The sequence below is a fragment of the Lepidochelys kempii genome, chromosome 16 (genome assembly GCF_965140285.1).
Source record: "Lepidochelys kempii isolate rLepKem1 chromosome 16, rLepKem1.hap1, whole genome shotgun sequence".
Lineage (NCBI taxonomy): Eukaryota > Metazoa > Chordata > Testudines > Cheloniidae > Lepidochelys > Lepidochelys kempii.
Genome location: NC_136395.1, coordinates 20,234,828 through 20,261,441, shown reverse-complemented (window position 1 = coordinate 20,261,441; position 26,614 = coordinate 20,234,828). Strand labels below are relative to the sequence as shown.

Below are 26,614 nucleotides of genomic sequence, written 5' to 3'. Positions count from 1 at the left end.
GCTAGGTATGTGTTAGATTATGATTTCTTTAAATGGCTGAGAAAATAATTGTGCTGAATAGAATAACTATTTCTGTCTGTGTATCTTTTTTGTAACTTAAGGTTTTGCCTAGAGGGGTTCTCTATGTTTTTGAATCTAATTACCCTGTAAGATATCTACCATCCTGATTTTACAGGGGGGATTTCTTTATTTCTATTTACTTCTATTTTTTATTAAAAGTCTTCTTGTAAAAAACTGAATGCTTTTTCATTGTTCTCAGATCCAAGGGTTTGGGTCTGTGGTCACCTATGCAAATTGGTGAGGCTTTTTATCCAACATTTCCCAGGAAAGGGGGGGTGCAAGTGTTGGGAGGATTGTTCATTGTTCTTAAGATCCAAGGGTCTGGGTCTGTAGTCACCTAGGCAAATTGGTGAGGCTTTTTACCAAACCTTGTCCAGGAAGTGGGGTGCAAGGTTTTGGGAAGTATTTTGGGGGGAAGGACGCGTCCAAACAGCTCTTCCCCAGTAACCAGTATTAGTTTGGTGGTGGTAGCGGCCAGTCCAAGGACAACGGGGGTAATATTTTGTACTTTGGGGAAGTTTTGACCTAAGCTGGTAAAGATAAGCTTAGGAGGGTTTTTCATGCAGGTCCCCACATCTGTACCCTAGAGTTCAGAGTGGGGGAGGAACCTTGACAGGGCCAAATCCTGCAGTTTGTACCCAGTCCTAGTTCCTGCTGATGTCAAGGACTGGAGGCTTTGGCCCATAATACTGGAGATAAGTGTTTTACAGCGGAATAGTGAAAATAGCTGATGCCTCTGGGATACCCAGTTTGTCAGCAAGCTACATGGTAGAGCCCCTGCCAGGCAAGTGGAGATTGTGCTAATAAGTACTGTGTACCATCTCACAGCACCTGTCCATCAGGGGCCATGGTGCCATACGAAACCTTTCTTTTGAGGAGTACTTCCTGGACTGGAATGATAGAGCCACACGTTATGGGTAAAAAGAATGCATTCAGTGGAAAATACAGTGCACCTGATGAAGTGAGCTGTAGCTCACGAAAGCTTATGCTCAAATAAATTTGTTCGTCTCTAAGGTGCCACAAGTCCTCCTTTTCTTTTTGCGGATACAGACTAACAAGGCTGCTGTACTGAAACCCGATGTTATGGGTAGGTAGTGATGCTGTTAGCAAAATTCCTTCCCCCAAGCTTGCAGTCCTCCCAAGCATATCCTCCATTGCAGGTAATAATCCACCTCTCTTGAGCAGTAGACCTCACTGCTGCAAGCACCGCCTGTCAGCCAGTGATAAACTGTGATGGAAGTTCTGCTTCTTACAGTGAATTTGATAGGGCTTTATTGAGGGCCATAAGCAATGGAGGAATTCATTACACCCAAAATCCAGTGTAGAAATGTTAGCCGAGAGGCTGAGCTAACTCCCTCCCTTACGTAACTCCGTCAACTGTCAATGGGATGAACTGGATGCAGTGTCTTAAAAAAAACAACCTATTGTGATGGTTGTCACAGATTAATTCATTTGTTGAACAAAATCAGCTGGAGTGGGGATGCACAGAGAGAATTCCAGCTGAGTTAATGACTTTCTGGAGACAGCTGATTGGTTACTGAGTGCGTGTGTATATATATACAGCATATCACATTGTGCATAATATCAAGATCTGTACCCTTTTGAATTTTAGTGGTGGGTGGATTTTCATCCTCAGATGTGCACCCAACTAAAAAAACGTGGGTCTGGCTTGTGGTTCCCAGATGGAGGACACGGTGCTGCTTTATGGCTTTGTGTGAAATATCATGGGAACATCCGTTCCCAGGAGCATTTGGCCAGAGATGTCAGATAACCTAACAGCAGAATGGGACAGCTGAAGTCGCGATATCTGGGGGGGAAATTTAATGAATGCTGCTTGCAGTATCTCTGTGCTGGTGACTTCAAACCGGTCCCCCCTCCGCTGCTTCTCTGATACATAGCCCTACACACATGCACACGCTCTTGCTGCGGGCATGTGTGCATGTATACAGCCCAAGGATGTATATCAGCTGGTCAGATCCACAGACTGTCTGAAACCAATTAGTGCCACCCCGACCTTTGGGCTGGCTGCATGGTTTGCATGACACATTGCTTCAGCACTCAGGCAGGGACCCGAATGTTCCCCCAGCTGTAGTTATCCCAAGTGATTTAAAGGGACGGGACGGGCTAAGCTTTTCTCAGGAGGAAGTTGCTCTTGTATGGAAAGTATATCATGTTCCCAAAGCCAGCAATACAGCATCCCCCGGCAGGATAAATGAACCATGGAGTTGGCTGTCAATGCCCAAAGCATCTCCTGCCGTGATTAATACTGCAGCTGGCTACAGTGCCTTGATCTCTTGCTGTTCTCTAATTAGGTGACACATTTGTATGGAGCGAAAAGCTTTTCCATAGCCTGAGTGTTCCCAAGCCTCAAAAGAGATTTCCAACCTTCATGTTTCATTGCACTTCCAAGACAATTGTTAAAGGCAGGCAGGCTTGGTGAGTGTTGTTCTATTGTAAGGAAGCTCAAAATAAATTCACAATACCTTTTGTGTTTCTTCCCCCCCACACCCCAGTTCTATTGTTGCTCATGTTAAGGCATCTAAAAGCATTATTAAATGCCACTTTCAAACTCGTAGGGTTTTTATTTTAGACATGCCTTTAGCGCACAGGAAAGGTGGTGGTGGGGGGAGGTGCCGAGCCATTTGAATATAGTATTATGATTGCTGTTTGTTTAAGAGCTAACAATATGCTCAGGTCAATAGCTTGCCTGAAAGAAGGATAAGGAGATAGGATTATTATTTGTATTGAGGTAGCACCGAGGAGCCCAAGTCACAGGCCAGGACCCTAGTGTGCTAGGTGCTGTACAAACATAGAACAAAAAGTCAGTCTCTCTTTCTCTCAGGGGGCTCCACATGTGCTGCTATTCAGGTTTGAGATGCATCCATTTTCACTGATTGATTTTGGTGGATAGCTAATATAAAGGAATATGGCACTGAGGAGATTGGTCTGAATCGGTCATGGCCCCTTCCTGTCATGCATTGTGAAATCTGTCTGTAGGTATCATAATTCCTACGGCTGGAGCGCAGCTGGGATTGGACAGCCTCCTCTCCCGAAATGCTGATGAGGTCCAGCAGCTCGGCATTGCTCTAAGTGGGGGATCGCCTGGTGCGTGGAGCAGGCGTGGCCACCTGGAAAGATGCGTGGAGACCACTGCACGCATCACCGAGCAAACAGGACAGCTCCTTTCCTTGAAGCCGTCATGAAGGGTTGTCATGCTGCATGTATTAGTAAAATGCCCCATTGTGTTGCTAATTGTAAGTGTGTCGTATTCCAGAGGTTTGATGGGACTCGAGGCTGTGAATAATCTGAAGTTTATAAGGCCTCTGCCTGGTATTTTTTAAATGTGTTTGTGATGGGTTCCCCCCAGGGTGCCACTTGGAACTGGGGTACCACTGAGCCTGCCTGACCCACCAGCCTGGGCTCCCTTTCACCCTGTGGTGCTATGTGAAATTGCCAAGCTCTCCAAGCTTGCTCTTTCACCAGCATACACACCGATAGGGACACACCCAGCTGCAGCTTCACACGGCTGCTGAGATCAACTCTGCATGGGATGGCTCAGCTAAGGCACCTCCCAGTTGCTAAGGCACGCACTCCCCGCTGTAGTGTAACCGCAAAATTATACTGTCTTGTGCCGCACAGGGAACTGTACAGCATAAGCTCATCAAATTCTCCCCCTCCCTCAAAATGGAGGACGATATGCACAGCTTTTGCCCCTCCCTCCCCCCGCAGTTATGAATTCCACAAACTGGTTTTAGAGAAAACAAAAACAAGTGTATTAAGTTCAAAAGATAGATTTTAAGTGGTTATAAGTGATAGCAAACAGATCAAAGCAGATTACCTTAGTAAATAAACAAACCCGCAAACTGAGCTTAACCCACTAAATAGGCAGGATATGAATTAGCAAATTCTCACTCTGAGTGATAAACAGGCTGGCAGATTCTTAAGGCACAAGTTGCCTTGGCTTTCCCAGGTTTTCATAAACAGGTTAAAAATCCTTCTAGCCTGGGACCATCACTTCCCACAGTTCCATCCTTGCCCCAAAGGTGTTTCCAGGCGTGTAGTTGGAGGGAGAGTCAGGTACCATCATGATGTCATTGTCTCCCTTTTATATCTTCTTCCCACTTGCTGGAAAGCTCTTTTGCTGTGACCTCTCTTTTACTGTGACCTGGATCCAATCCAACAGTTCCCATGGTGTAGTGCTATCTCTGAGAGGTTTCTGTTGTACACAGTTCCTGGGGTAATCCTGGTGCTCGTGTGCATTTCCTCAATGAGCCATTCACATTGTTTGGCCTTTTTACTGTTCTACCTGAAAGGCTGCTTGTGGGTGTTTTCAACCTCATGACAGGTTTTAGTAGCACACACAGAGCCAAACTTCACAGACGATGATAGCACCGACAATTCCACGAGATATGACTGTCTAGCAGATCAAGACTTTTAGAATGGTACTTCACAAGGCATCCTTTTTACAAAACATATCCTCATGGCAGTGGTGAATATTGGGGGGCCAGGGTGTTACAGTGTTGTATGGTAAATTTTAGCGCTCATGCAACCAAGTAGCACCAGCTGCGATCAGGCACAGCGGAGGCTGTCATTCCAACCCTTCACAGATATGCCAGCATGCCTTCATCTTGACCTTCAGAGCACCCTGAAGGACCTCAGGACACATGCCAAATTGTCCTCTATCTTGACGTGTGACAGTTCCACCAGGCCTGGGTCCCTCAACAGCTCTGCCTGTTGACCTTCTCTCTGGCCAGGGAAACACCGCTACTATCCCAGTCCAGAGCTCCCAGTCAGCTCTGCTTCTCCACTGCACTTCTACCCTTCTCCTGGATTTCCCATCCAACTCTGCCCATGCACCTCTGTCATGATGCACTGCACCTCCCACTGTTCTGATCCTGAGCTTGGTTTGAAGCAACACCTGCCGGTTAGGCTGAGTAGGGTCCAACTGCACAGTGCTTTTGTGATGTAAGTAAGGGATCACTAGGGACTGGGTTAAGAAGATGAAAAACTCACAGTAACTTAATTTATTATAAAAAGAAAAGGAGGACTTGTGGCCCCTTAGAGACTAACAAATTTATTTGAGCATAAGCTTTCGTGAGTTACAGCTCACTTCATCGGATGCATGAAGCTCACGAAAGCTTATGCTCAAATAAATCTGTTAGTCTCTAAGGGGCCACAAGTCCTCCTTTTCTTTTTGCGGATACAGACTAACATGGCTGCTACTCTGAAACCTTAATTTATTATTATTTCTATTGCAATAGCAGGTAGAGGCACTAACTAAGATTGAGGGCCTGTTGTTTTAGGTGCTGTACATATAAATAGGAAGAGATGGTCCGCGATTGAAAGAGCTTACAGTCTACATTGCAGAACAACTGTCCTCAATTTATGTTTGGGGATCTGAGGCACAGAGAGCTGGGGTGACTTGCCCAAGATCATACAGGGAGGGTTCAAAAAAGAACTATCAATGGCTATTAGCTAGGATAGGCAGGAATGGTGTCCCTAGCCTCTGTTTGCCAGAAGCTGGGAATGGGTGGCCAGGGATGGATCACTTAATGATCCTCTGTTCTGTTCATTCCCTCTGGGGCACCTGGCATTGGCCACTGTCAGAAGACAGGATACTGGGCTAGATGGACCTTTGGTCTGACCCACTATGGCTGTTCTTATGTTCTTAACTAAAACTTGAACCCAGATCTTCTGAGTCCTACCCATCACCTTAACCACTAGATCATTTTTCCTCTTCAAGAATTTAAATTGTATTTGACCCCAGGTCTCCATGCTCTGCTAACTAGCTAGTGAATTACATAGTGGTGGTGTACCATTTTAGTTCGAGAAGCATACTTTTCTAAGAATACAGGGACCTGTGTCGAGTTTAATCCATTTAATTCCTTATTAAGACAAGTTCTGTTGACTGAACACTGAGTAGATAAAAGTCTGTGAGTAAGAACACAAGTGTGAAACGGAGCACACAGCAGAAGCTGCTGGACCATGAATAATTGTTCTCCTGCTCGGGTGCAAGATCTACTTTGGCACAACATGCCGCAAGGTGCTTTAGGAGTTCTTTGGAAGGTGCTGTACCCAGGCAGTGGAGTGTTTCAGAGTCTGTAAAAGGAAGCAGGCTGGAAGAGTTATAAGTTAATCCAGGGTGACTTACAAACGGTATTATGGAGCTCTGTGAATTAAAACAATATCTAGCTACAATACATCTGATTTTTAGGAGTCTCTGCACAGCCTCCATTTTTGCATCTCTTTGTCTGTTATATTCAAAAGTTTGGGCCCAGACAGACATGGCTTTTTAAAGACGCTGCCCTTTCTGCTCTCCAGGCGGCTTTCCAGTGGTATTCGCTCTGATTTCAGCTGTTCTGATGTACTTTGTGTAGTATTCATAATATCTCGCATTAATACAGCAGGTTCCCAATGTGCTGTGGGATGGATCATGCCAGATGCTGAGCTTCCCCTGGGAGGTGCTCAGCAAATGCCTTAAGCTCATGCTGAAGTCGACAGGCGTTGAAGTCAACAAGATCTAGGAACCTCTTAGGTTCAGACCCTGGGGAAATAGCTGCATTTCAATGACCTTTATCTCTGGGGCGGAAGCAAGAGCTCGCCACAACATTATGCAGCTGTTTATGACAGGAAGTGATGATGGCTCCCCTATCTTGATGAAACTGAAGGGTGGATGGAATTGTCTAAATCTCCTCTGTTTGCCCTCCCACTGACCTTCACCTCCATAGGTGTGTCTCTGTTGTCATAGTCTCCCTCCCCACCTCTTCCCTTCATGATCTAGCAGAGTATTCGGGGAGCTGAGGCAGCTCGCAGGGCAGGAGCCTGCTGGTTGACCTCTACAGAACCCCTCGCTCTATCTTGTTCTCCTTTAAAATCAATAAGGAAAACAGCGGCCGGGCACTGCATTCTGATAGAGATATGGCTCAACCTCCCTGCTCACCCTTAATGTCCTTTTCAGGGGCCTTTTCTTCCTCCCAGTACATTGGATGGTAAGTCTCCCAGTGAGTGCAGAATCAGTCCCTATGCATGGCTAAGTCTCCTGGTCCAAAATCCAAGTTTCCTCTAGTGCCCATGGGCTTTTGAACTCCCTTTCCCCCAAATCCACTGCATGACTACGAAAACTACCCTCACCCCCTCTGTGGCAGGCTGCCTCTTCCCTTCCAATGCATGAACTTCTCCCTGCATTTGGCCTGAGATGCTTTTAGCTCAAGTCTGCTCCGTGGGCCAAACCTATCCAGATGCTGGAGCACAGCCAGAGGCTCATGCTGCTGTTAACGATTAAGGAGACTTCAGTAAAGTTTGCAGAGTGCTGATGCGGTCTGGTGTAGAACCCAGGGGACTGGGCGGGCAGAGGAACTGCTCACCAGAAAGCTTTACTTCTCTGCACCATTGTGGAGCGTCTAGGGAGGGCCGTGAGTGTTTCATACCCAGCAGATGAAAGAGAAGTCAGGCAGCTGTGTGCTTATTCCAGGCGTTTTAATAAAAGGGGTTAAAAGGGGATCTAGGCTAGTCCTGAGCCTGATAGGCTAAGAGGACTGGGCAACACCGGGTGGCACCCATGGCAAGATCAGTGTCTTCTGTGAGGCCCCAAAGCTTTCCCTGCAATCAGGCTCTGAGTGTCTACAAGTCCCTCCCTATGCAGCATAGCTGTGCTTGCTTCACTGCAGAAGTACAGTACAGTTCTCCCTTGGTTGTTCTTGATGCAGCATCCTAATGAAGTGAGCTGTAGCTCACGAAAGCTCATGCTCAAATAAGTTGGTTAGTCTCTAAGGTGCCACAAGTACTCCTTTTCTTTTTGCGAATACAGACTAACACGGCTGTTACTCTGAAACCTAGCATCCTGATGTGTTCCCTTGATGCTGACTTTCCCAGGGTTACTTTAAGTTGTCTGTCTGTCTAGCCCCAGACACGTCTGCGTGCCTGTCTGGCCTCATACACATCTGTGTGTGTGTGTGTCGGTCTAGTCCCATGCATGTCCGTCTGTATAATCCTATTTCTAGGATTCATCTGTCACCATGGGACAGAGATTGCCGCAAAACATTCCAATCTCACCCGAGAAATTTAGTTGACGTTTCCTCAGCATTCAGTCTTCCCTCTGCTGCAACTGCTGAAGTCATGTTTTCCCATCAACTTAGGCAGCTGGCAAATGCTGTTTAAGGATTGCAGGTGTATCTAAGCACCAAGGGTAAACAAGTGTCCATTGGAACAGTATCCAGCCTTACGAAAGAGCATGGGAGCAGAGGCCAGTGAAAGGAAACCAGGTGTCTGCTCTCAGAGCTGCTTATTTTGCAGCAAGAGAGAGTTAGGTTGGATATTAGCAAAAACTTTCTAACTCTAAGGGTCATTAAGTATGGGAACAGGTTGTGGAATCCCTATCCTTTTTAAGACCAGGTTAACTAAACACCTGTCAGCCATGATCTAGGTATACTTGGTCCTGCCTCAGCGCAGGGGGCTGGACTTGGTGACTTCTTGTGGTCCCTTCTAGCCCTACATTTCAATGATCTATGGTTGCTTAGTGCCTAGAAGTTCCATATTCTAGTGCTAGTCACCATGTAACTTTGGGGAAGTCGCCTGACCTCTGTATTTTCATCTGTACAATGGAGATAGCATGTCCTGACTCCCCAGGGGTGCTGCAAAGCAGTTGGAGATTCCCACAGAGAAGATGTTCTTAGGGAGCAGTCCACAGGGCTCCAGCTCATTTTAAAGCACACAGGCCCTTGAACTTATCCTTATCTTCAGGGGCCTTTGAGTTAGCCCCCATCAATGAGTATTTCTTAAAGGAATCAAGCCCTCATCATTCTGGCAGCACATTTGGTTTTGTGTTTGCATTTCCCCACCATCATTCTGTTTGCTTCTCCCTCCCTGTCTTTGCTGGGATCCTTTCGCTCGCTGAGGTCTCTGAAATGGAATAATACATTTTCACTTCCATTAGGGTTGCAAAGTGGGTCAGAAAGGTGGAAAACAAAATCAGCACATTATCCATCCCCAGCCCCTTAGAGGAGACGCAAGGAGCACACTGTTCTGAGCACAGGGCTGCCTGCCCACTCGTACGATGGGCAACTTGTTACAAGAGCATGAGCCATGGATCCAAATGCATCAGAACTTTGGTGCGGTTTGGATCTGGGACAAAATCTTACAGCTCTGGCATGTCCCGTTGAATAAAAGAACGCCGCAGAGAATGGAGAGCTGGTCCATAGACTCTCTGGAGATTCAGTGAGGATGCATTAGTGGGGAGGATGAAGTCAAGAGGGGGTCTTGCCGTTGATTTTGATGGGAGTTGGTTCAGGCCCCTTGAGGCCAGCTGATGGGGTGACATTGGCCTCAGCCCTATGGGAGCACACTAGCCAGCCTGCCATCATGCAGGGCAGGCCATGCATAGGCCTGGTCTCCCAGCAGAGGGGCTTTAGGGCTAGTCAGGTGCCCTTAGAATGGCTGGGTGAAACAAAGACCATGCAGGACAAAGAATGAATCTGCATTGGCTCAGCCTCCTGGGCAGGTGGGAGTGGAGTACATACTGGGATGCCTGCTGGAAAAAAGGATTGAAACGAAATTTAGTAACTGAAGAGCAACACAGCTAAGATTAAAGGGGAAAGACTGGGGGAAGGTGTCCAGGCTGGGTCTGGCCACAGCCACCCTGGAAAGTTTTGGGAACACAGCCTAACAAGCTGTCTGAGGGCTCAACAGCCAGTAAGTGGGATATTGTTGAGAGTCACATGCAAGCCCATCTCAGTCCTAAGGGGGAAGTGCAGCTGGGCTGGAGACAGGGGCCGTTCTTACAGCCCTGCACATGTAGAACCAAGTTCCAGCACCTCTGAGACAGAGAGAACCCAAGCTAATAAACCCCGGCTGTGAGCTGGATATGGAGAGAGCAGGATCTGCCTGTTTCATGTTTTGCACAAAATGGGGAGGAGGCGGGAGGAAAGGGGAAGGAAAAGACGAACCACCTCCTACATTCACCAGTGTAACTTAGTAAACATCTTTGCTGTTTTTCTTTGCATAGTTCTGGTGAAGTCACAGCATTTCCTCTCATCGAGCTAATTTTGGCAACAAAAATAATGCTTCAAGACTGATCATCAGCTAGTGTAAATGGATGTAGGTCCATAGAAGGATAGGGCTAGGAGTCAGGACTCCTGGGTTCAATTCATCACAGTCCCACAAGCTCACTGTTTGTCCGTGGGCAGAGCAGTTCACTTCTCTATGCCTCAGTTTACCCATCTGTAAAATGGGGGTAGCATGGAACTTTATCGATTTGCTGGTCCCTTTATGCTTGTCCAGTGCTTTTCCGCCACAGGTCACAAATCACATTACAAATTGGTAAGTAAGGAATAATCAGCCCAATTATACAGATGGGTAAACTGAGGCACGGAGAGGCGGTACAACTTGTCCAGTGGCAAATTGAACCTAAGGGTTCTGACTCAAAGCCCTGTGCCTGGCGCACTAGACCTTAGTTGCCATGCAGCTGCATGCATCAGGCTTTAATCTCTTTCTGGGTGGCTGATTAAGGAGCTTGTACAGAGTGGGGAACATGTGGAAAACAAATAGCTGTTAGAAAAGATAAGGCTTGTTCAAAGGCTGCCCTTTCCATGCACTGTCCCCAGGGCTACACATAAATAACAGAATTGCCCTTTGAAATGCATGAGCCAAAAAAAGGGAGAGGCAGTCAAAATAATTTGACAGCAAAACTGGCCTAAAAATTAACCTTTCTGAATAATCTTGGTTGCCTCGGTTGCCGTGTTCCTGACCTGCAGGAGGAATTACCTTGGCTACCCTTGAGTCCCTGCACCAAATGCACACTCCCTCCTCAAGAAGGAGCACTGTTAGGTGACCGATCTTACGTTAAATTGATTCTCCATGCAAGGCTTGGTGCCAGGATCCTCCTGACATTTCTCTCTAAATTGCTTGTGGCGCTGAAAGTGATGAAAGGAAACTCCCCCATCCTGCCTGCAAAGCAACAGATCCCGGACCAAAATAAACCTTGTTTCGTAGCACCGAAAACGTGTCCAGACTGTTTGGACACATGCATATGGCTTACATTTCTCAGCACCTTTCTTCTGGTTTCATCTGGCATGGAGAGCCATGGAGTTTGTAGGGGCCAGGAGAACTTTACTTTTACAGCTCCTCTGCTACATGGTTGCTCCAGAAGCACGGCTTCCCCAAAGACCTCGCTGGATGGTTGCTTCAGGACTTCCTCAGTGTGGAGAAGTGCCTCCAATACTGAATAGCCAGCACACCAGTAGGATTTGAAACTAGGACTTCACTATAAGCCTCTAGCATGGGTGGGCAAACCTTTTGGCCCAAGGGCCACATCTGGGTATGGAAATTGTATTGTGGACCATGAATGCTCGTGAAATTGGAGGTTGAGATACGGGTGGTGGGTGAGGGCTCCAGATGGGGGTGCAGGTTCTGGGGTGGGGCCAGAAATGAGGAGTTCAGAGTGCAGGAGGGGGCTCCAGGCTGGGGCAGGGGTGCGGGTGGGGGCGGGTGAGGGCTCTGGCTGGGGGTGCGGGCTCTGGGATGAAGAAGGGTGGGACCAAGGGGTTTGGAGGGCAGGAGGGGAATTAGGGCTGGGGCAAGGGGTTGGGGCGTGGGAAGGGGTGAAGGGTGCAGACTCCAGGCAGCGTTTATTTCAAGCATCTTTTGGAAGCAGCAGCATGTCTTGTGCAGGAGGTCAGACTAGATGATCATAATGGTCCCTTATGACCTTAATATCTATGAGTCTATGAGTCCCCCCTCTGCCTCCTACACGGAGGTGCGGCCAGGCAGCTCTGCACACTGTCCCCTTCCCCAGGCGTCGCCCCTGCAGCTCCCATTGGTCCCATTTGCTGGCAAATGGGAGCTGCAGGGGCAGTGCTTGGGGCGGGGGCAATGTGCAGAGCCCTTTGGCTGCCCCCACATGTAGGAGCCAGAGTGGGGATGTGTTGCTGCTTCTAGGAGCTGCGCGGAGCGGGGCAAGCCCCTGACCCTGCTCCCCAGCAGGAGCTCGAGGGCTTGATTAAAACGTCTGAGGGGCCGGATGTGACCCCGGGCCATAGTTTGCCCACCCCTGCTCTAGCATTTAAGGAGTGACTCCCTCAGCTGGCAGCTGTAGTAGGCTCTTTTTTGTTATATAGATTAGCCATTAGATGGGCACAAAGCCCCACACTGAAGGCTACAACAGAACTGTTTGTTGAAGAATATTCCTATCCAACAGGACAGACCCAGCCTTGCTTAGCTTATAGAATAGGATTTGGTCAACAGCCAAAGGTGATACAGCAGAAAATGTTTTGATTGTAATAGCAAATCTGTCATTTGATGAATATGCTTTGTGTGTTGTAGATTAACTGGTTTGGAGGGAATACAACGAAAGGTTTAAGGTCTGAGCTCATCATTTATTCAGTGGTCAGTTGTGGCCTCATGATCTAAAGATTGTGTCTTCCAGGAACAATAAGCATTAGGAGCTGATGAACAAAAGATATAGAAAGAAAGATACCTGTTTCACCCAAATGTCTCCAGTAATAAAGAACTAGGAAGAATAAAGAGATGAGAGGAAACAGGTTTTATATAAATAGGACTGATCCCAAGAGAGTGCTGTCCAAAGACTTTCACAAGAAGTGATCAGTACACTACTTAGCTCTTTTCACCTGGCCATCTCAAAGGAGGGTAAGTGACATTGCACAGATGAGACAACTGAGGCACAGAATAGTAAATGACTCATCCACATACACAGCAGGTCACTGGCAGAGCTGCAAATAGAACCAGGTATTCTGATTCCCAGCCCTGGACCTATCCCCTGGACCACACTGCCCCACTCTAGAGTCCTTGAATAAAAGGAAACAACAAGGCCAATGATTTTGATCTTTTGTGTTTCACAGGTACGAGCCATGAGACTGTCGTTTGTGGGTGAGATGGGCTGGGAGCTCCATGTGCCCAAGCAGGACTGTGTGCGGGTTTACCGGGCTGTGATGAAGGCAGGTGCCGGGCACGGCATTACCAACGCCGGGTACAGAGCCATCGACTCCCTCAGCATTGAGAAAGGTTTCTCAGGCGAACTTGCTTTTCACCTGTACTAGCATGTGTTGCTCTGCTGTCATCTGGTGGGGACAATGCACATGAGGCAAGCAAAGAAAGATGGTGGACTTCCTGCCATCTGTCCCTCTGCCTTGGTCTTGGGCAGGTCTTGGAAAGTTTGAGTTTGGGCTTGGTTCAAATAACACCCCCAGGAATTCAGATGCATAGCCGGAACTCCTTCCAAACTCCCCAACCCCATCACACCCGTCTCCTTCAGGGAGATCCAGCTGCCCCCAACACTTTGCACAGTGATCCAGGGAGAAGCCAGGTAACTTTATTCCCCCATCCGTGGCCAGGGGTTTTCCAGCTTCAGGGACAGGGCAGTGCACCCCACTGTAAAGGGTTGATAACTAGGGGTGGACCATGCAACTCGGGTGACCCAGCTCCTCACTGAGTTCTCCCTAAACATTGGTCTTGTATTAAGGGTGTATGTTTTAACTAAGCTTACTGGCCTGTCATCAGTTAAGGACCAAAAACAAAGGGAGGAGGGATGTGTGGGGTTATTTCAGTGGCCTCTTCTCTTAGCATTTAGCCTTTAAAACAGAAAGGGCCTGAGGGAAAGGATTGTTAGAATGAGTCACTTTGAGAGATTGATGCTCCTAGATGGATTGAACCCTCCTTAGGTGAATCCACTAAAAATCTCCTGGCACAAAGTGAGGCTTTGGGAAAGGGGAAACCCTTTTCTCTCTCTGAGGAGGGGTCATCTGCCTTCAGGAGAACTTTAATCTGAGTCAGGATTAAGTTCCATAGAGTTCTAGCTCCCTGGTCACCTCCAAAATGGGTTAAAAACCTGTTAGACTTTGGGAATTTACACTAGGAAAAAGGAACATGAAAAACTCAAGTGGGCCATTCTTCCCTCACAGGAAACAAGCAACGCCCATTGACTCTGTACGGGTCACTCATCTCCAGCTCCTTGTACCTCCCTCCTCGCCCCAGTCTCCAAGTCCTCCTAGACGTTCATGGATTTAGCCTCACTGCCCCCTTGCCCGGGAGGGAGAGAGCCACGCCGTTTCCCAGAGCAGAGGCACAGAGAGAGGAAGTGTTGCACCCAGGGTGGCGCACACAGAACGTGTAGCAGAGCTAGTAATTGAACTCCGTTCTTCGGAGTCCCAGACCTCTACCTTAACCCTAAGCGCCCCCAACATCCCATCAGCAGTGAGGAATAGGGCGCCCAGGCTAATAAGCCTATCCAGTATTCCCACCTCATGCTCAGGTGACTTTTCTGTGACTCAAACCTCCAGCCTCCCTTCACGCACGTGAACACCCACACCCACACACAACCCTACACCCACACACAGAGGATATTGATGTTTCTTGCTTTGCTGGTCCCTGATAGCCAGTTTGTTCGGTGTGTTTATTCATTACCCTCCACTGGAATGGAGTTGTTTTCTCTGCTTTCCCCTGAGCGCTCCAGTTTTGTTCCCAACGTCCTCCCCTGCAGCTCATTTCTCCTGTGGCTGTTTGAGTGGCACAGAGTGTCCCTGCTTGACTCCGAGAGCTAAAACCAAGGCTGGCTGTAGGGTTGGAGGAGCCCATCTGAATAAAATCAGAGGGATGTTCCAGTTTCCTTCCCCATCCCACATCGTTTTTCTGCCTCTGCCCCAGGCCGCGGACCAGAGGCACCAAAATACCCCCCAGAGGCCATTTTCTGGCCAAATGGAAAGCAGTAAGTAGCTAAAATCTCCAGAGCAAGCCCCCACCTAGGAGACTTCCGGCCCAGCTTTGCAGATGGCCAAAGAATTCAGAGAAACACGTCGAGCTCCAAGGGCTTTTCCATCCTGGGCCTGCCAACCTGTAGATTCATCCATTGCCCTTGATGAGTGACCTAGTGCCTAGAGGTGCTCAAGAAATGGGGAATTTACCCACATGTTTAGTTTTTGTGTTAAAAAAAAACCAAACAGTTTTGTCTTGTTAAAAAATGTCAGGTTTGAGCTGGAAAATCAACACCCACCCCATAAAAATAATTGTGGAAAATGGCAATGTCCTGTGGAAATGTCTATTTTGACAAAAAAGATGTTTCTAACCCCCCCCCCCATCACTTCTTGATGGAAACATTTCAACCAGTTCTACTAGAGCCTTGTGTTTCTTTTAGGGCTGATGGAGACGAGGTGCTCCACAGGAGGGGTGAGGTACTCCTGAGAGGGGCTGGTGAATGTGAGGGGGTAAAATACTCCAGAGGGAGGTGGGGTCTAGGAAGTACTCTGTGGGGGGGGGAAGGCAGGGTTTGTGGTGGGTGGGAGATGTTTTTCATGGGGGAGAAGAGTGTAAATAACCACATGTAAATAACCCTGCAGTTCCTGAGTGGAGGTGGATGGGGGGGTGTTCTGGGGCACTCTTCGAAGAAGTGAGAACGTGGTTGGAACACACTGAGTTCCAGCTATTCCGAGCTGCTCACAGCCATCAGGGAGCCATCAGCAGCGTGACTGTAACTTGGAGCAACCCAGTGGTTGCTCTAACTTACTCCGGGGTCCAGGCAGGCTCCAAGAATTCAGTGAGGCCAGAGATGTCTCAAGCCACCTTTGGCTGTTCCTCCTCCATTCCCAGGCCCAGTGCAGGAATGGAGCACCAGAGGATTGGGACCGACGGGGTGCTGCCTTCTCCTGAAGCTGCAGGGGGGAATGCTGCAGCAAGAGAGGAGTGTGACAGAGGAGCTGCTTTTCATCTCACTGGCCCTGAACTAGCCAAGGGTGGAGCAGGGCCGGACCGAGCACTTGGGGGTTCAAGTGCTTCGTTCTCCTCACCCTGGCTCTCCCAGGCCTTGTTGTAACTGGGGAGAAAGGTGGGAACAGACGGGGAGACCCATGATGGGTCTGTCTTTCTCTGCAGGGTACAGGCACTGGCATGCGGATCTGCGTCCTGATGACACCCCCCTAGAAGCAGGCCTGGCCTTCACTTGTAAACTCAAGTCCAGCATTCCCTTCCTTGGACGGGAAGCTCTGGAGACACAGCAAGCATCGGGAGTCCGCCGGCGCCTGGTCTGCTTCACCATTGATGAGTAAGTATGACCGTCCCTGGGCTGGGCTGTGCATCGGTGAGCTCTGCCTGGGTGTATTAAATACAACAGTCACCCTGGTCCTTGTGATCCAACTTTAACCAGAAAGAAAATTCTGCCCCACACACCAACTCGGAGCTCAGCCACAAACTCCCTCTGCCATTTCCTCCGCTCTTGTTTTATCTGATCAAACTTCTACGTGTGAAAATGGGTGGGGTTATCTGGTTCCAACCAAAATAGCAGGGGATATTGCAAGTCAGGACTGAGGCACACTGTCAGAGCTGTGTGTGTGGCCGAGGAATGTAATCCATGGGGTAACATGTCAGGGTTAACATGCACTGGCAGAGCTGTGTAGGTTACAGCCTGGAATAGTGGAGTGCCAGAGGTTAGAGACTGGTGCAAGGCTTTGTGTGGAAGCCCAGGACTGGAATAACAGGGGGTGGGAGATTATTGGCAGAGTACTGTTTAGGAAGCTAGCACAGAGCATGCCTACCTGCACAATGTGTTCCTGTGGTCAGCACCTTTAACTCCTTGATTTTCTCTAACAACTCCGCTGGGTAAAACCCCAAGAGTGGCAGGGAACTGCCCTGCTGGGCTGCTGTCTGCTAAAGGTCTGCTCTGCTCTGGTCCTGCAGGAAGGTGCCTATGTTTGGACTGGAGGCCATCTGGAGAAACGGCAAAGTCGTCGGGCACATCCGGAGGGCAGATTTTGGCTTTGCCATCAACAAAACCATTGCCTACGGGTACATCCGGAACCCTGATGGAGGACCAGTGAGTATAGGGAACATGGTGCCTCCCGGGCCCCCATGTCATGTCAAGCTGTGTTAGCAGCCCCAAATTACACATCGCTATACCTAGAACTACATCCAAATGGCTGCAGGGTGGCTGAGCTTGCAGTCCCTTCTAGCCCTATGATTCTGTGACCCTAGGAATTAGTTGCAAAGTCACCAAGTTGTCTCATTAGAAAATAAATCCCCTCCCAAAAATCTAAATGCATCATTCTGACCATTTCAAAACAAAACATTTCAATATTTTGATTTGAAATCACTTTTCTTTTCAACGTTTACTTCAGTTTTATTTTTAAAACATGTTTAAAGTTTAAAAGAAAGAAAGAAAGAAAGAAAGAAAGAAAGAAAGAAAGAAAGAAAGAAAGAAAGAAAGAAAGAAAGAAAGAAAGAAAGAAAATGTTTCATTTGACCCGAATTACTAATTTTTTCCAACCTTTTTGGTTCACTGAAAATTACAAAAAATGTCCATGGCAGTTTGAATTGAAATGATTTTACATTTTTTGGAATGGTCAGTGATCCAAAATATCTGTTATTGGCACTGCTCTAGTTCTCAGTGTCTGGGGAGAGATGGGTCTTCAGGGGGCGCATGAATAGAGAGAGAGTAGTAACCTAGCTCAAGAAACATGTTTTGGGTGTATGGAGCAGCTTGGAAGGAGGAGTCCTGGAGACTCGGACAAACGGTGTGTTGAGGTTGACAGTGCTGGAAGAGTGCAGGATGCAGGGAGGAGAAGCAGAAAGACACAACGACAGACAGACAGGGAGGGGCAGAATTATGCAGGGAGAATTCACATCCATGTGTGGAGAATGCTGTGTTTCATTCTCTGAGTCAGAAGATTTGCAGGGGGAGAAAGCGTAACATTGATTTTATTTAAAACCTCACACACACACTAATCTTTAACACACACTAATCTTTAAAGAGAGAGCGCAAACACTAATCTGGGGACTGAAGGATTGCAAGGTCCCCTCTCGTCTCTTCACAAAGTTCTTATCTTGTATAACCAGAGTGAAGAGATTCCAAAGAGTGAGAGATTGCAGCAGTTTAGCAACGAACAGCTTTCTCTCTAGTGACTCCCATGCTGTTCTTTTGCACAGCTCCGTCTCCAGACTCAGTCACAGGTGCAAGCTAGAACGTTAACTGCAACAATGTATTCGCTCTAATTTGATCCTAGGAACTTGTGTCTAATAGGAACACATCAGGCACTTAACTGAATAGCCTCATGGGGGAGGGGGACTCTAATTAACCCATGTGCTATAGACAGAGAGATAATTACACTTATATGAGGGTGTTTTGGGGTGGGAGGACTAAAGATAAAATCCCCAGGAACCAACTTAACCTCATACACAGAGCAGGCAAAAAAAAAAGCTCATAAATTGCTGGTTGGTTTTAGATCACCTTGATTTTTCATCCTGTGGCAACAACAGTGCTGGGCTCCTGAGCCATGCGATTTTTATGGTCCAGTTAGTTGCTTTCCTATTCCCAAAACAATATCTTTCCCCTGCCTATTGTTTCTCATCAAGGAGTATCCTTCCTTCCTTCCTTCCCTCCTGAGCCTAGAAGAGGGCAGCCTGGTGCAGTGAGCAGACTCCTGTTGCTGATGACAGGGAGCTTTCCAGCCCCATCCATTCACTCTCCCGGCATCTCATAATGTGACAGGCACCTGGAGCAGATGGAGCCTTGACATCAAAAGGGTTAGGGGAAAAGAATTCTGACACTCTGCTTCATGCCTGATGGTTGAGCCCCACGGGCTGATGACTCTGTGTGTGTGTGTGTGTGAGAGAGAGAAAGAGAGCGCAAATAATGTGGGATCATATCTCTACGGAAAAATCACAGCTCCGTTCTCTCAGTGTGCTCTGCCCTTTGCAGTCATTGTGTTCCCTGTGAATTAGAGGGGGATCCTGATGAGGCATTGCCTTTTGCTGGGTTGCCACTAGTAGAGGAGAAAGTAGGGGGGGGGGGGGAAATTAGGAACATGGTCCCAGGTACCTGCCAGAAGCCCAGAGTTAAAATACATTCCTCAAGTCTTTGCATTCCACCTATTCTGTGGAAAGGAAGTTTCTTTTACACAGGAACTCAATGTTCTCCAGCCAAATCCCCTGTAGCAGAGGTGGAATTTTAAAGGCCCTGGGCTGTAGCTTTAAAATGAATACAGTGTAGATGGGGCAAACAGAGGGAGTGGCTTAGTGGTGGGAGATGTGTAGAGTTAATACACATTGCCGCTGTTCAGGTCTGCTCCTTCCTCCCCCCCAGACACTGTTGACCTTGACAGAGAGGCAGCATTAAAAGGAGTGTGAATGCTTCCAACAGAGAGAGGGACCAGAAGTGGTGAATCAGAGATTAGAAAGCTGCCCCAGAAGGCGTTTGTTTGCTTTTTATCTCATTATATTGGAGTCTGCAATGTTGGTGTGAAACCATATTGCACAATTCTGGGCAGACAGGCAGAGCAACCATAGTGGAGAATGGGGAAAAGTGCCACATTGGGTATTCCAGCCAGGCACTTAGGGACAGAGCTGACTGTGGAAGAAATATGGAACAAAAACATCTGCTTGAGTTGTGTTTAAGGAAGCCAAACTAAGCCTCGGTTGAGATAAAGGATTCCCAAAGACTTGCACTTTTCAAGAAGGGGCCCATTAGTGAAATGAAAATTATTCTAAAAAATATCAAGCTGCTCTCCGTTACATTCCAGCACCCTGTTGGAGTCAGGTGCAAGCTAGAATGTGAGTTGCAACAATGCGTCATCACTTGCCAGTGTTAGCTATGTTGGTGAGAACAGAATTTGACTCCCCTTTTTTTCTCGTTAGTATCTATGTAAGAAACGGCTTATATAGCCCCTGCTATTGTAGTTCACACCTCACACCTTTAATGCAGTTATCCTCACATCACCCTGTCAGGCATGGCAGTGCTATTATCCCCATTTTACAGATGGGAACCTGAGACACAAAGAGGCTAGTAAACTTGCCTATGGTCGTACAGCAATTCTCTGGTGGAGAAGGGAATTGAACCCATGTCTCCTGAGTCATAGCAAACAATCTGCCCACTGGGCCATTCTACTTTTCAGCCTGTTATAATGAAAATGTAATAATAGGCCTCCAACCTGTTCTCCTTGCTTCCAGGCATCATGACATGATGACACTTTGATGCCACACGGTGATATTTCGACACATCATATTATGACAAGCTCTCACAATGCCTAAATATGTCTGGTCAAACAAACTCACTTAGCAGCAGCTGTTGGTACAGCGGGGAAGGAGCCTGAGAAATAGGCTCTGGTGACTATACAAGAATTTTTGCAAAAACTCATCAGTTCGAATGGTGCTAATTTTCACCATTGCTGCTGGCAATGGGGGGACTTTTCACCCCAGGCAGAAGTTGCAAATTATTACAGCACCAACAATAAACATCGTAGGAAAATATCAGTTTTCCGAGGCCAAAGTCGATAAAGCTTGTGCTAAACTCTCAAGTGGGTGTGAGTTAAGCCTCAGGTTTGAAGCTGGTAAGAGTCTCAGGAGCTGCTTTTTTCTCGTAGAAGTGATGTATCGCTGCCTCTTTGTCAGGTCTTGAGACTGTGCAGGCTTCCTGGAGAGCTGCCTTGGGCAAGTTTCAGAGTGGTAGCCGTGTTAGTCTGTGTCAGCAAAAATAACGAGGAGTCCTTGTAGCACCTTAGAGACTAACAAATTTATTTGGACATAAGCTTTCATGGGTTAGAACCCACTTCACCAGATGCAAGGAGTGAAAATACAGGAGCAGGTATAAATACATGAAAGGATGGGGGGTTGCTTTACCAAGTGTGAGGTCAGTGCAAGGAGATAAATCAATTAACAGCAGGATACCAAGGGAGGAAAAATAACTTTTGAAGTGGTAAGAGAGTGGCTCATTATAGACAGGTTTCAGAGTAACAGCCGTGTTAGTCTGTATTCGCAAAAAGAAAAGGAGTACTTGTGGCACCTTAGAGACTAACCAATTTATTTGAGCATGAGCTTTCGTGAGCTACAGCTCACAGTTGACAAGAAGGTGTGAGTAACAGTAGGGAGAAATTAGTCTTTGGGCAAGTTGTTTTCCCTTTAACAGCCAGTTCTCCTCCTAGTGCAGGGAAAAGTGAGTGGAAGAGAAAGCAGAGTACATCTGCATGCCAGAGCTCGGAGCCACTTTGCCCAGTGCTGTTGAGTTAACCGCTCAAGCGCCTTGGGAAGTGCACATGCAGCCAGAATCTAAGCTAGCCACGGTTCGGATCCAGACGGCATTCAGCCGCCGGGATTCTGATAAATGATTCCACTTTGGCCCATCTCTACAATAAATGCTCTGTTCACTTAGCTTGACTTCCTTTTCTTCCTCTTTCATTTGGTTTTCTCCTGCCTGTAACTTCTCACTCCTCTTCTCTTCCCACCATCACCATGAGCCTTCTCATTCCTCCCTGAAACTAAAGTAGGGATCTTTAGTGAAGCCCACGAGGTGGCCAGGGTGTATGTGAGGAGAGGGCTGGCCCCTCCTGTGCATAAAGACCTGGAGAGACAAACAAGCATTGAGCTAGAACCCACCAGGCAGCCCGGTTGCTCCGCTCTCCCCATTCAACCACACACCATAAAGAGCAGCACCAGCAAAGTCATTTTCAAAAAGACTCCTGCCCCCTCTTCTCCTCGAGGGCCTTTTCAGGTGACATTAACCCCCAATTAAAGCGATCAGGCCTGGCAATCAGCAAGGCACTTCATACAGGTGGTCTCTCTTTACAGGCCCACAACCTTGTCAGCTTCCATTGTGCGGCAAGCGCTGACTTCAGTCGGGGGCACCAGCTCGAAGGCCTCCTGCAGAAAGGCATAGTTCACTGAGCAGATGTTAACGTATAGCCTTTATCCCTCTGCTCGGTAGGATAACTCCTGCCTGATTTCCATGGTAATTGCCACTGCAGGAGGAAGCGGGGAGTTTTGCATGTGCGTGCTGTGCAGCGTGACACGTTGATGGATGCCAGCGCAGATCAGCTGCCCTCAAGCAGGACGGCAGGAGACCTTTCAGCTGGATTCTTTCCATGCTGCAGCTTCGGGACCAGCGAGGTGTGGCTGTGCGTTCTATGCTGGGTCCAAGTTTCTTCCTCCTGGAGGCACTGCAGACTTGATAGCATGCGAGCTCTCCCCATCTCTTCAGCCCCAGCCATCACACCCATTCTCAGTGTGCCCTCTAGAGACTGGCATCTGCAGGAGAGAAAAAATAACTCCTGGCCCTGCCGTGCCAATGTCCTCCCCAGATCACCGGGCAAACCTAAGACCCCTCCAGCACTGCCCCAGCCAATCGAGAGCTGGAAATGTATACTGGAACCTCTCTTTTCTTGGTCATTGTCGCTAGGACTCCATTAGCCCCATCCTGCCCTGGCCACTCATTCAGCCTACTAGTGATGCTGTTAAACCTGTAGGCATTGCATAGTGCTAACAGTTCCAGTTTACAAGGCAGTGTTGCTGGCTCTTGTGCGCACCTGTGATTTGCAGGGTGTACTGGAATAAATCCATAGCCTCTTTGAATTTTCACGATGGCTACAATGCTGCACACCATGGATGCAAGGGAGGATACAATCCATATCTTCTGGCTCCAAATGGGCAAGCTGTTCCACTCTCCATTAGCTTGTAGCAGTATAGGGCATATGACACAAATTGGAGCAGGTCTGATTCCATCCAGTGAGGGCAGCGGTGTACACACACAAGCCAGTATCTTCCAGCTTTATTTACAGCTATACGTCTGTATGTAATAATTGTAATTTGCAGCTCCATAGCACCTTTTCATCCAAAGATCTCAAAGTGCTTTGTGAATGCCTCCCTGCCAGGGAGTATTGTTCCCTTCGTCTTACAGATGAGTAAACTGGGGCACAGCGAGGGGAAATGACCAGCTCATAGCGTCACAATGAGCCTGCAGCAATGCTAGGAATGGAACCCAGTGAGTGGCTGGCTGTGTCTCTGTGTCCTTCCTTGTGTCGGAAGCTCTTCACCTGAGAATCAAGGCTCCCCCTGCACCCTCATGTGACAACCCCACCACTGCGGATGGGGTTGCAGAGGCAGAGGAGGTGAACAGCAGGGCAAGGCCGCAGCCCAGGCAATACAGCTGTAACTCTCGAACACTGGAGTGTTCTCTGAGCTAGCAGGACTAAGCGCCCCTAGGTAAAGTAATGTGCACTGCGGGGTCTGTTGCCCTTTGGTTGGCTAGTGCACACCACCGCCAGGGATTTTCAAACCCATCAGGAAATGCTTCCGAACAGATACAACAAACATAACACAAGTGTCTCGTTACATCAGCCAGTGCCGGGCCAGGCGAGTGGCCCTCGTCCACACCAGGATCTCCAGTGCGGGGGTTATGCATGTTCTCTCCTCGTGTTCAATGCAATCCAGCCAGATGGGGAGCAGTTGGGGAACCTGCTTTTCTAATAGGTTTGTCTCCAGGAGGTTATACCCATAATACGCTCTGTGGTTACCCAGCTGCTCTGGAGTGGAACTCAATTTGACTTTCATTGTTTTGCCTGGTTGTAAATTCGATTTGCTTTAGATTCTGTGGGGAAAAAAGACCCGGTGCTTTTAAAATCTACATTCCTTCCCTTTTGGAGCTCTCTGGGAAGGAATGCGAGCAGCACCAGATCTGGCAAAAGAAATCACTCCTCTAGTCCTGTGTCCGTAGCCTAGGCACTTCCAGCTTCTTCCACACTATGCCTTGAGAGGAGTGTCCGTTCCCCATGGCTCCCTGACCCTTCTGCTGTAACTGCTAGGCAGACAACCAGCAGTTCTGGCATGGAGACCTGGGTTGAGATCACCAACTCTTACCACCTAACAGGTGAGAGACAATAATGGCTTTTGGACATTATCAATCCAGACTGGAGTTGAACCAGCAACTTAGAAGCAAAAGGTGGCACAGCCCAATCCTCTTAGCACTCCTGGCCTTCCACACAGGAGTTGATAGCAAGCCTCCAAACACACTATCGCAGCACAGCAATGTTCTGGGGCATGACCGTGAAACGCTGCCTCGCTTGTTTAAGTGGGAGAGAAATGTGGGGGAGCCCATATATCAATGTCTCTGTCCTGTCCCCACTGCAGGTCTCCCTGGAGTTTGTGAAGAGTGGTGAATACATGCTGGAGAGGATGGGAGCTACCTATCCTGCCACAGCCCATACCAAGTCACCATTCGATCCAGAGAACAAGAGAGTGAAGGGGATCTATTGAGAGAGAGTGAGCACTCGGGACTGTGGTTGGAGAGTGAACCACGCACCTGTGCTGGTGACAGGCTGAGGGAGGGAGGTGGATATTAACAGCTGACTATCCAGACTCATGAAGGTAAAACCTCCCTGCTACAGTGATGACTTGGCATCTTCCAAAGCTCCAAAATCTATCTTCACTATAGGACCACACCATGGTGTCTGCTCAGACCCTGAAGAATACTGCACGTTCTCTCTGGCTCTGTCCTGGGGACTCAGCTCTTTTCATTGTATTGGAAACAATAAAGCTCATGGGGTGCTGAAAAACATGGTATTGGGGACTCGACTAACTATTTACAGCTCTCCTCTACTGGGACACGTATGGCATACCTAGGCCACATACGCTACCCACGGAAATAAATGGTTTTGATGGAGAGGAGAAGATTTTGCTCTCCTTCTTTACCCTTTTATCTATAGTATCTCCCCAACCCTCGATGCACCTCACAGCCCCCAGGGCTCTTGTAAGCATTTTCCCTTTGATGATAGGTTTCAGAGTAACAGCCATGTTAGTCTGTATTCGCAAAAAGAAAAGGAGTACTTGTGGCACCTTAGAGACTAACCAATTTATTTGAGCATGAGCTTTCGTGAGCTACAGCTCACTTCATCGGATGCATACCGTGGAAACTGCAGCAGACTTTATATACACACAGAGATCATAAAACAATACCTCCTCCCACCCCACTGTCCTGCTGGTAATAGCAGCCCCTACATGGGCTATTACCAGGAGGAGAGTGAGTTTGTGGGTGGGGGGGGGGTGGAGGGTGAGAAAACCTGGATTTGTGCTGGAAATGGCCCAACTTGATGATCACTTTAGATAAGCTATTACCAGCAGGACAGTGGGGTGGGAGGAGGTATTGTTTTATGATCTCTGTGTGTATATAAAGTCTGCTGCGGTTTCCACGGTATGCATCCGATGAAGTGAGCTGTAGCTCACGAAAGCTCATGCTCAAATAAATTGGTTAGTCTCTAAGGTGCCACAAGTACTCCTTTCCTTTGATGATAGTTAGGGATGGACACACATGATCTACCGTCTCCAAAACTACGAGGGCAAGAAGATATCGTATATATAAAAATGTCGAGGGAAAGCACGCACTGAAAGTAACAAAGGCAGAAGGCTGGCTTGGAAGCTTGGACTCTCCCACGCTGCCCTAAGCGAATTGCCAGAAAGTCACAGATGTGCCTCACATAGACAGGTGGAAATATGCTGGGGAAAGATGAGCTGACAGCTCGGTATCTGTGTTACATTTATCCAAGGTGCGCTCTCGTGCATCTAGTGGGGATTTGGGTATATCTTCCCTCGTTACTTTGAAAAGGTTTTGGCAGGTAAGCAATGGCAAATCTGCTGAAAGAAAGCAAGAGAACGGTGTAGAGTTCACTCCTTCAGTGTTGCATGTTGTAGCCCTTTGTAGAGCTGTGAGCTTTGATGTGTTGCTTGCTGTGGATTTTCATTGGACCACGAGGCTGCTCTGTTTATACCCACAGGGCCATATAGTGTCACCCTTTTCTGGTTCTAGATGTGCTCTGAATGTCCACGCGGCACCAGAGAAGTTATCAGAGCGTTTTGCAGCATGGATACATTTAGGGAATCCTTGCAGGACCTTGTATTGATTGCATTAGAAAACTTGTTTCAAGGGGATCTGTTGGTCTAGCCACCCTCCTCCCACCCCTAATCACTCTAGTGTCTTCAGGTCCCGAAATCAGCACAGCACTTAACCACCGGCTCACCTTGGAGCACATGCTTCACTCCCAATAGTGTCATTCAGGGGTTAAGCATGTGGTTAGGTGTTTGCTGAGTGGGGGGCCTGAGCAAACACTCCCCATTCCTTCCACTGTTGACAGTAAAAATTCTTTCCACTGTTGGCAGACAGTAAAAATAACGTCCTCCCTTGTCCGTGTGAGGAGGCCCAGTCCTCTCGCTTGGCGTGCACCTGAATCTCTTCTGTCTCCAGCAGAGACGTGGGGCCATTACCAGGGTGTTGGCTACTAAGGAATGCTGCTGCTCTTGTCCCAGCAGAGGGCAGAATCCTGTTAGAGGAGCCTTCTCCAGCCAGAGGACCGTGGGGGACCGTCCTTCATCGGCAGGTTCTGGTGGTCATCCACCATGTAGCCTGGCTTAGCAATGCCGGGGGTACCAAAAGAAGAGCTGCATTTCATCTTTGAAGGGGGTGGACTCTGGGAATGGAGAGGCATTTGCTGAAATGGAGAAACAGTTACAAACTGCCAGCTTGAGCCAGAACCCCAACTGTAAAATAAAGAAAGCCACATGCCAGGAGGGTGGCTCACAGAGCTCTTCAGAAGAGAGTTCACTCACAAAACTGTCCATACCAATGGCTTCTCCGAGGCCAAAGCAGGATATGCAGGGCACAAAGCCCACTGGAGTCACTGGGAAGACTCCCATTGATTTCAGTGGGCTTTGCGTCAGGCCTTCAATTCTTAACTGGACGCAGGCTGGGGATAGCTTGTTTTTGGCAAATACCTATGCAGGGATAGTTTAAGTCTGGGACCCATTT

At 48.1% G+C, this 26,614-nt stretch overlaps 1 protein-coding gene across 1 annotated transcript in view; it reads left to right on the top strand.

Moving 5' to 3' along the window:
* Positions 1-24,373, top strand: part of SARDH (sarcosine dehydrogenase) — a 100,225-nt gene extending 75,852 nt beyond the window's left edge. The window contains exons 18-21 of the mRNA XM_073314286.2: positions 12,912-13,074; positions 15,934-16,102; positions 16,735-16,870; positions 23,947-24,373. Of these exons, the coding sequence (XP_073170387.1) occupies positions 12,912-13,074; positions 15,934-16,102; positions 16,735-16,870; positions 23,947-24,072 (594 nt within the window). The 3' untranslated portion in view covers positions 24,073-24,373. The remainder of the gene's footprint in view (positions 1-12,911; positions 13,075-15,933; positions 16,103-16,734; positions 16,871-23,946) is intronic.
* The last annotated feature ends 2,241 nt before the right edge of the window (positions 24,374-26,614 follow it).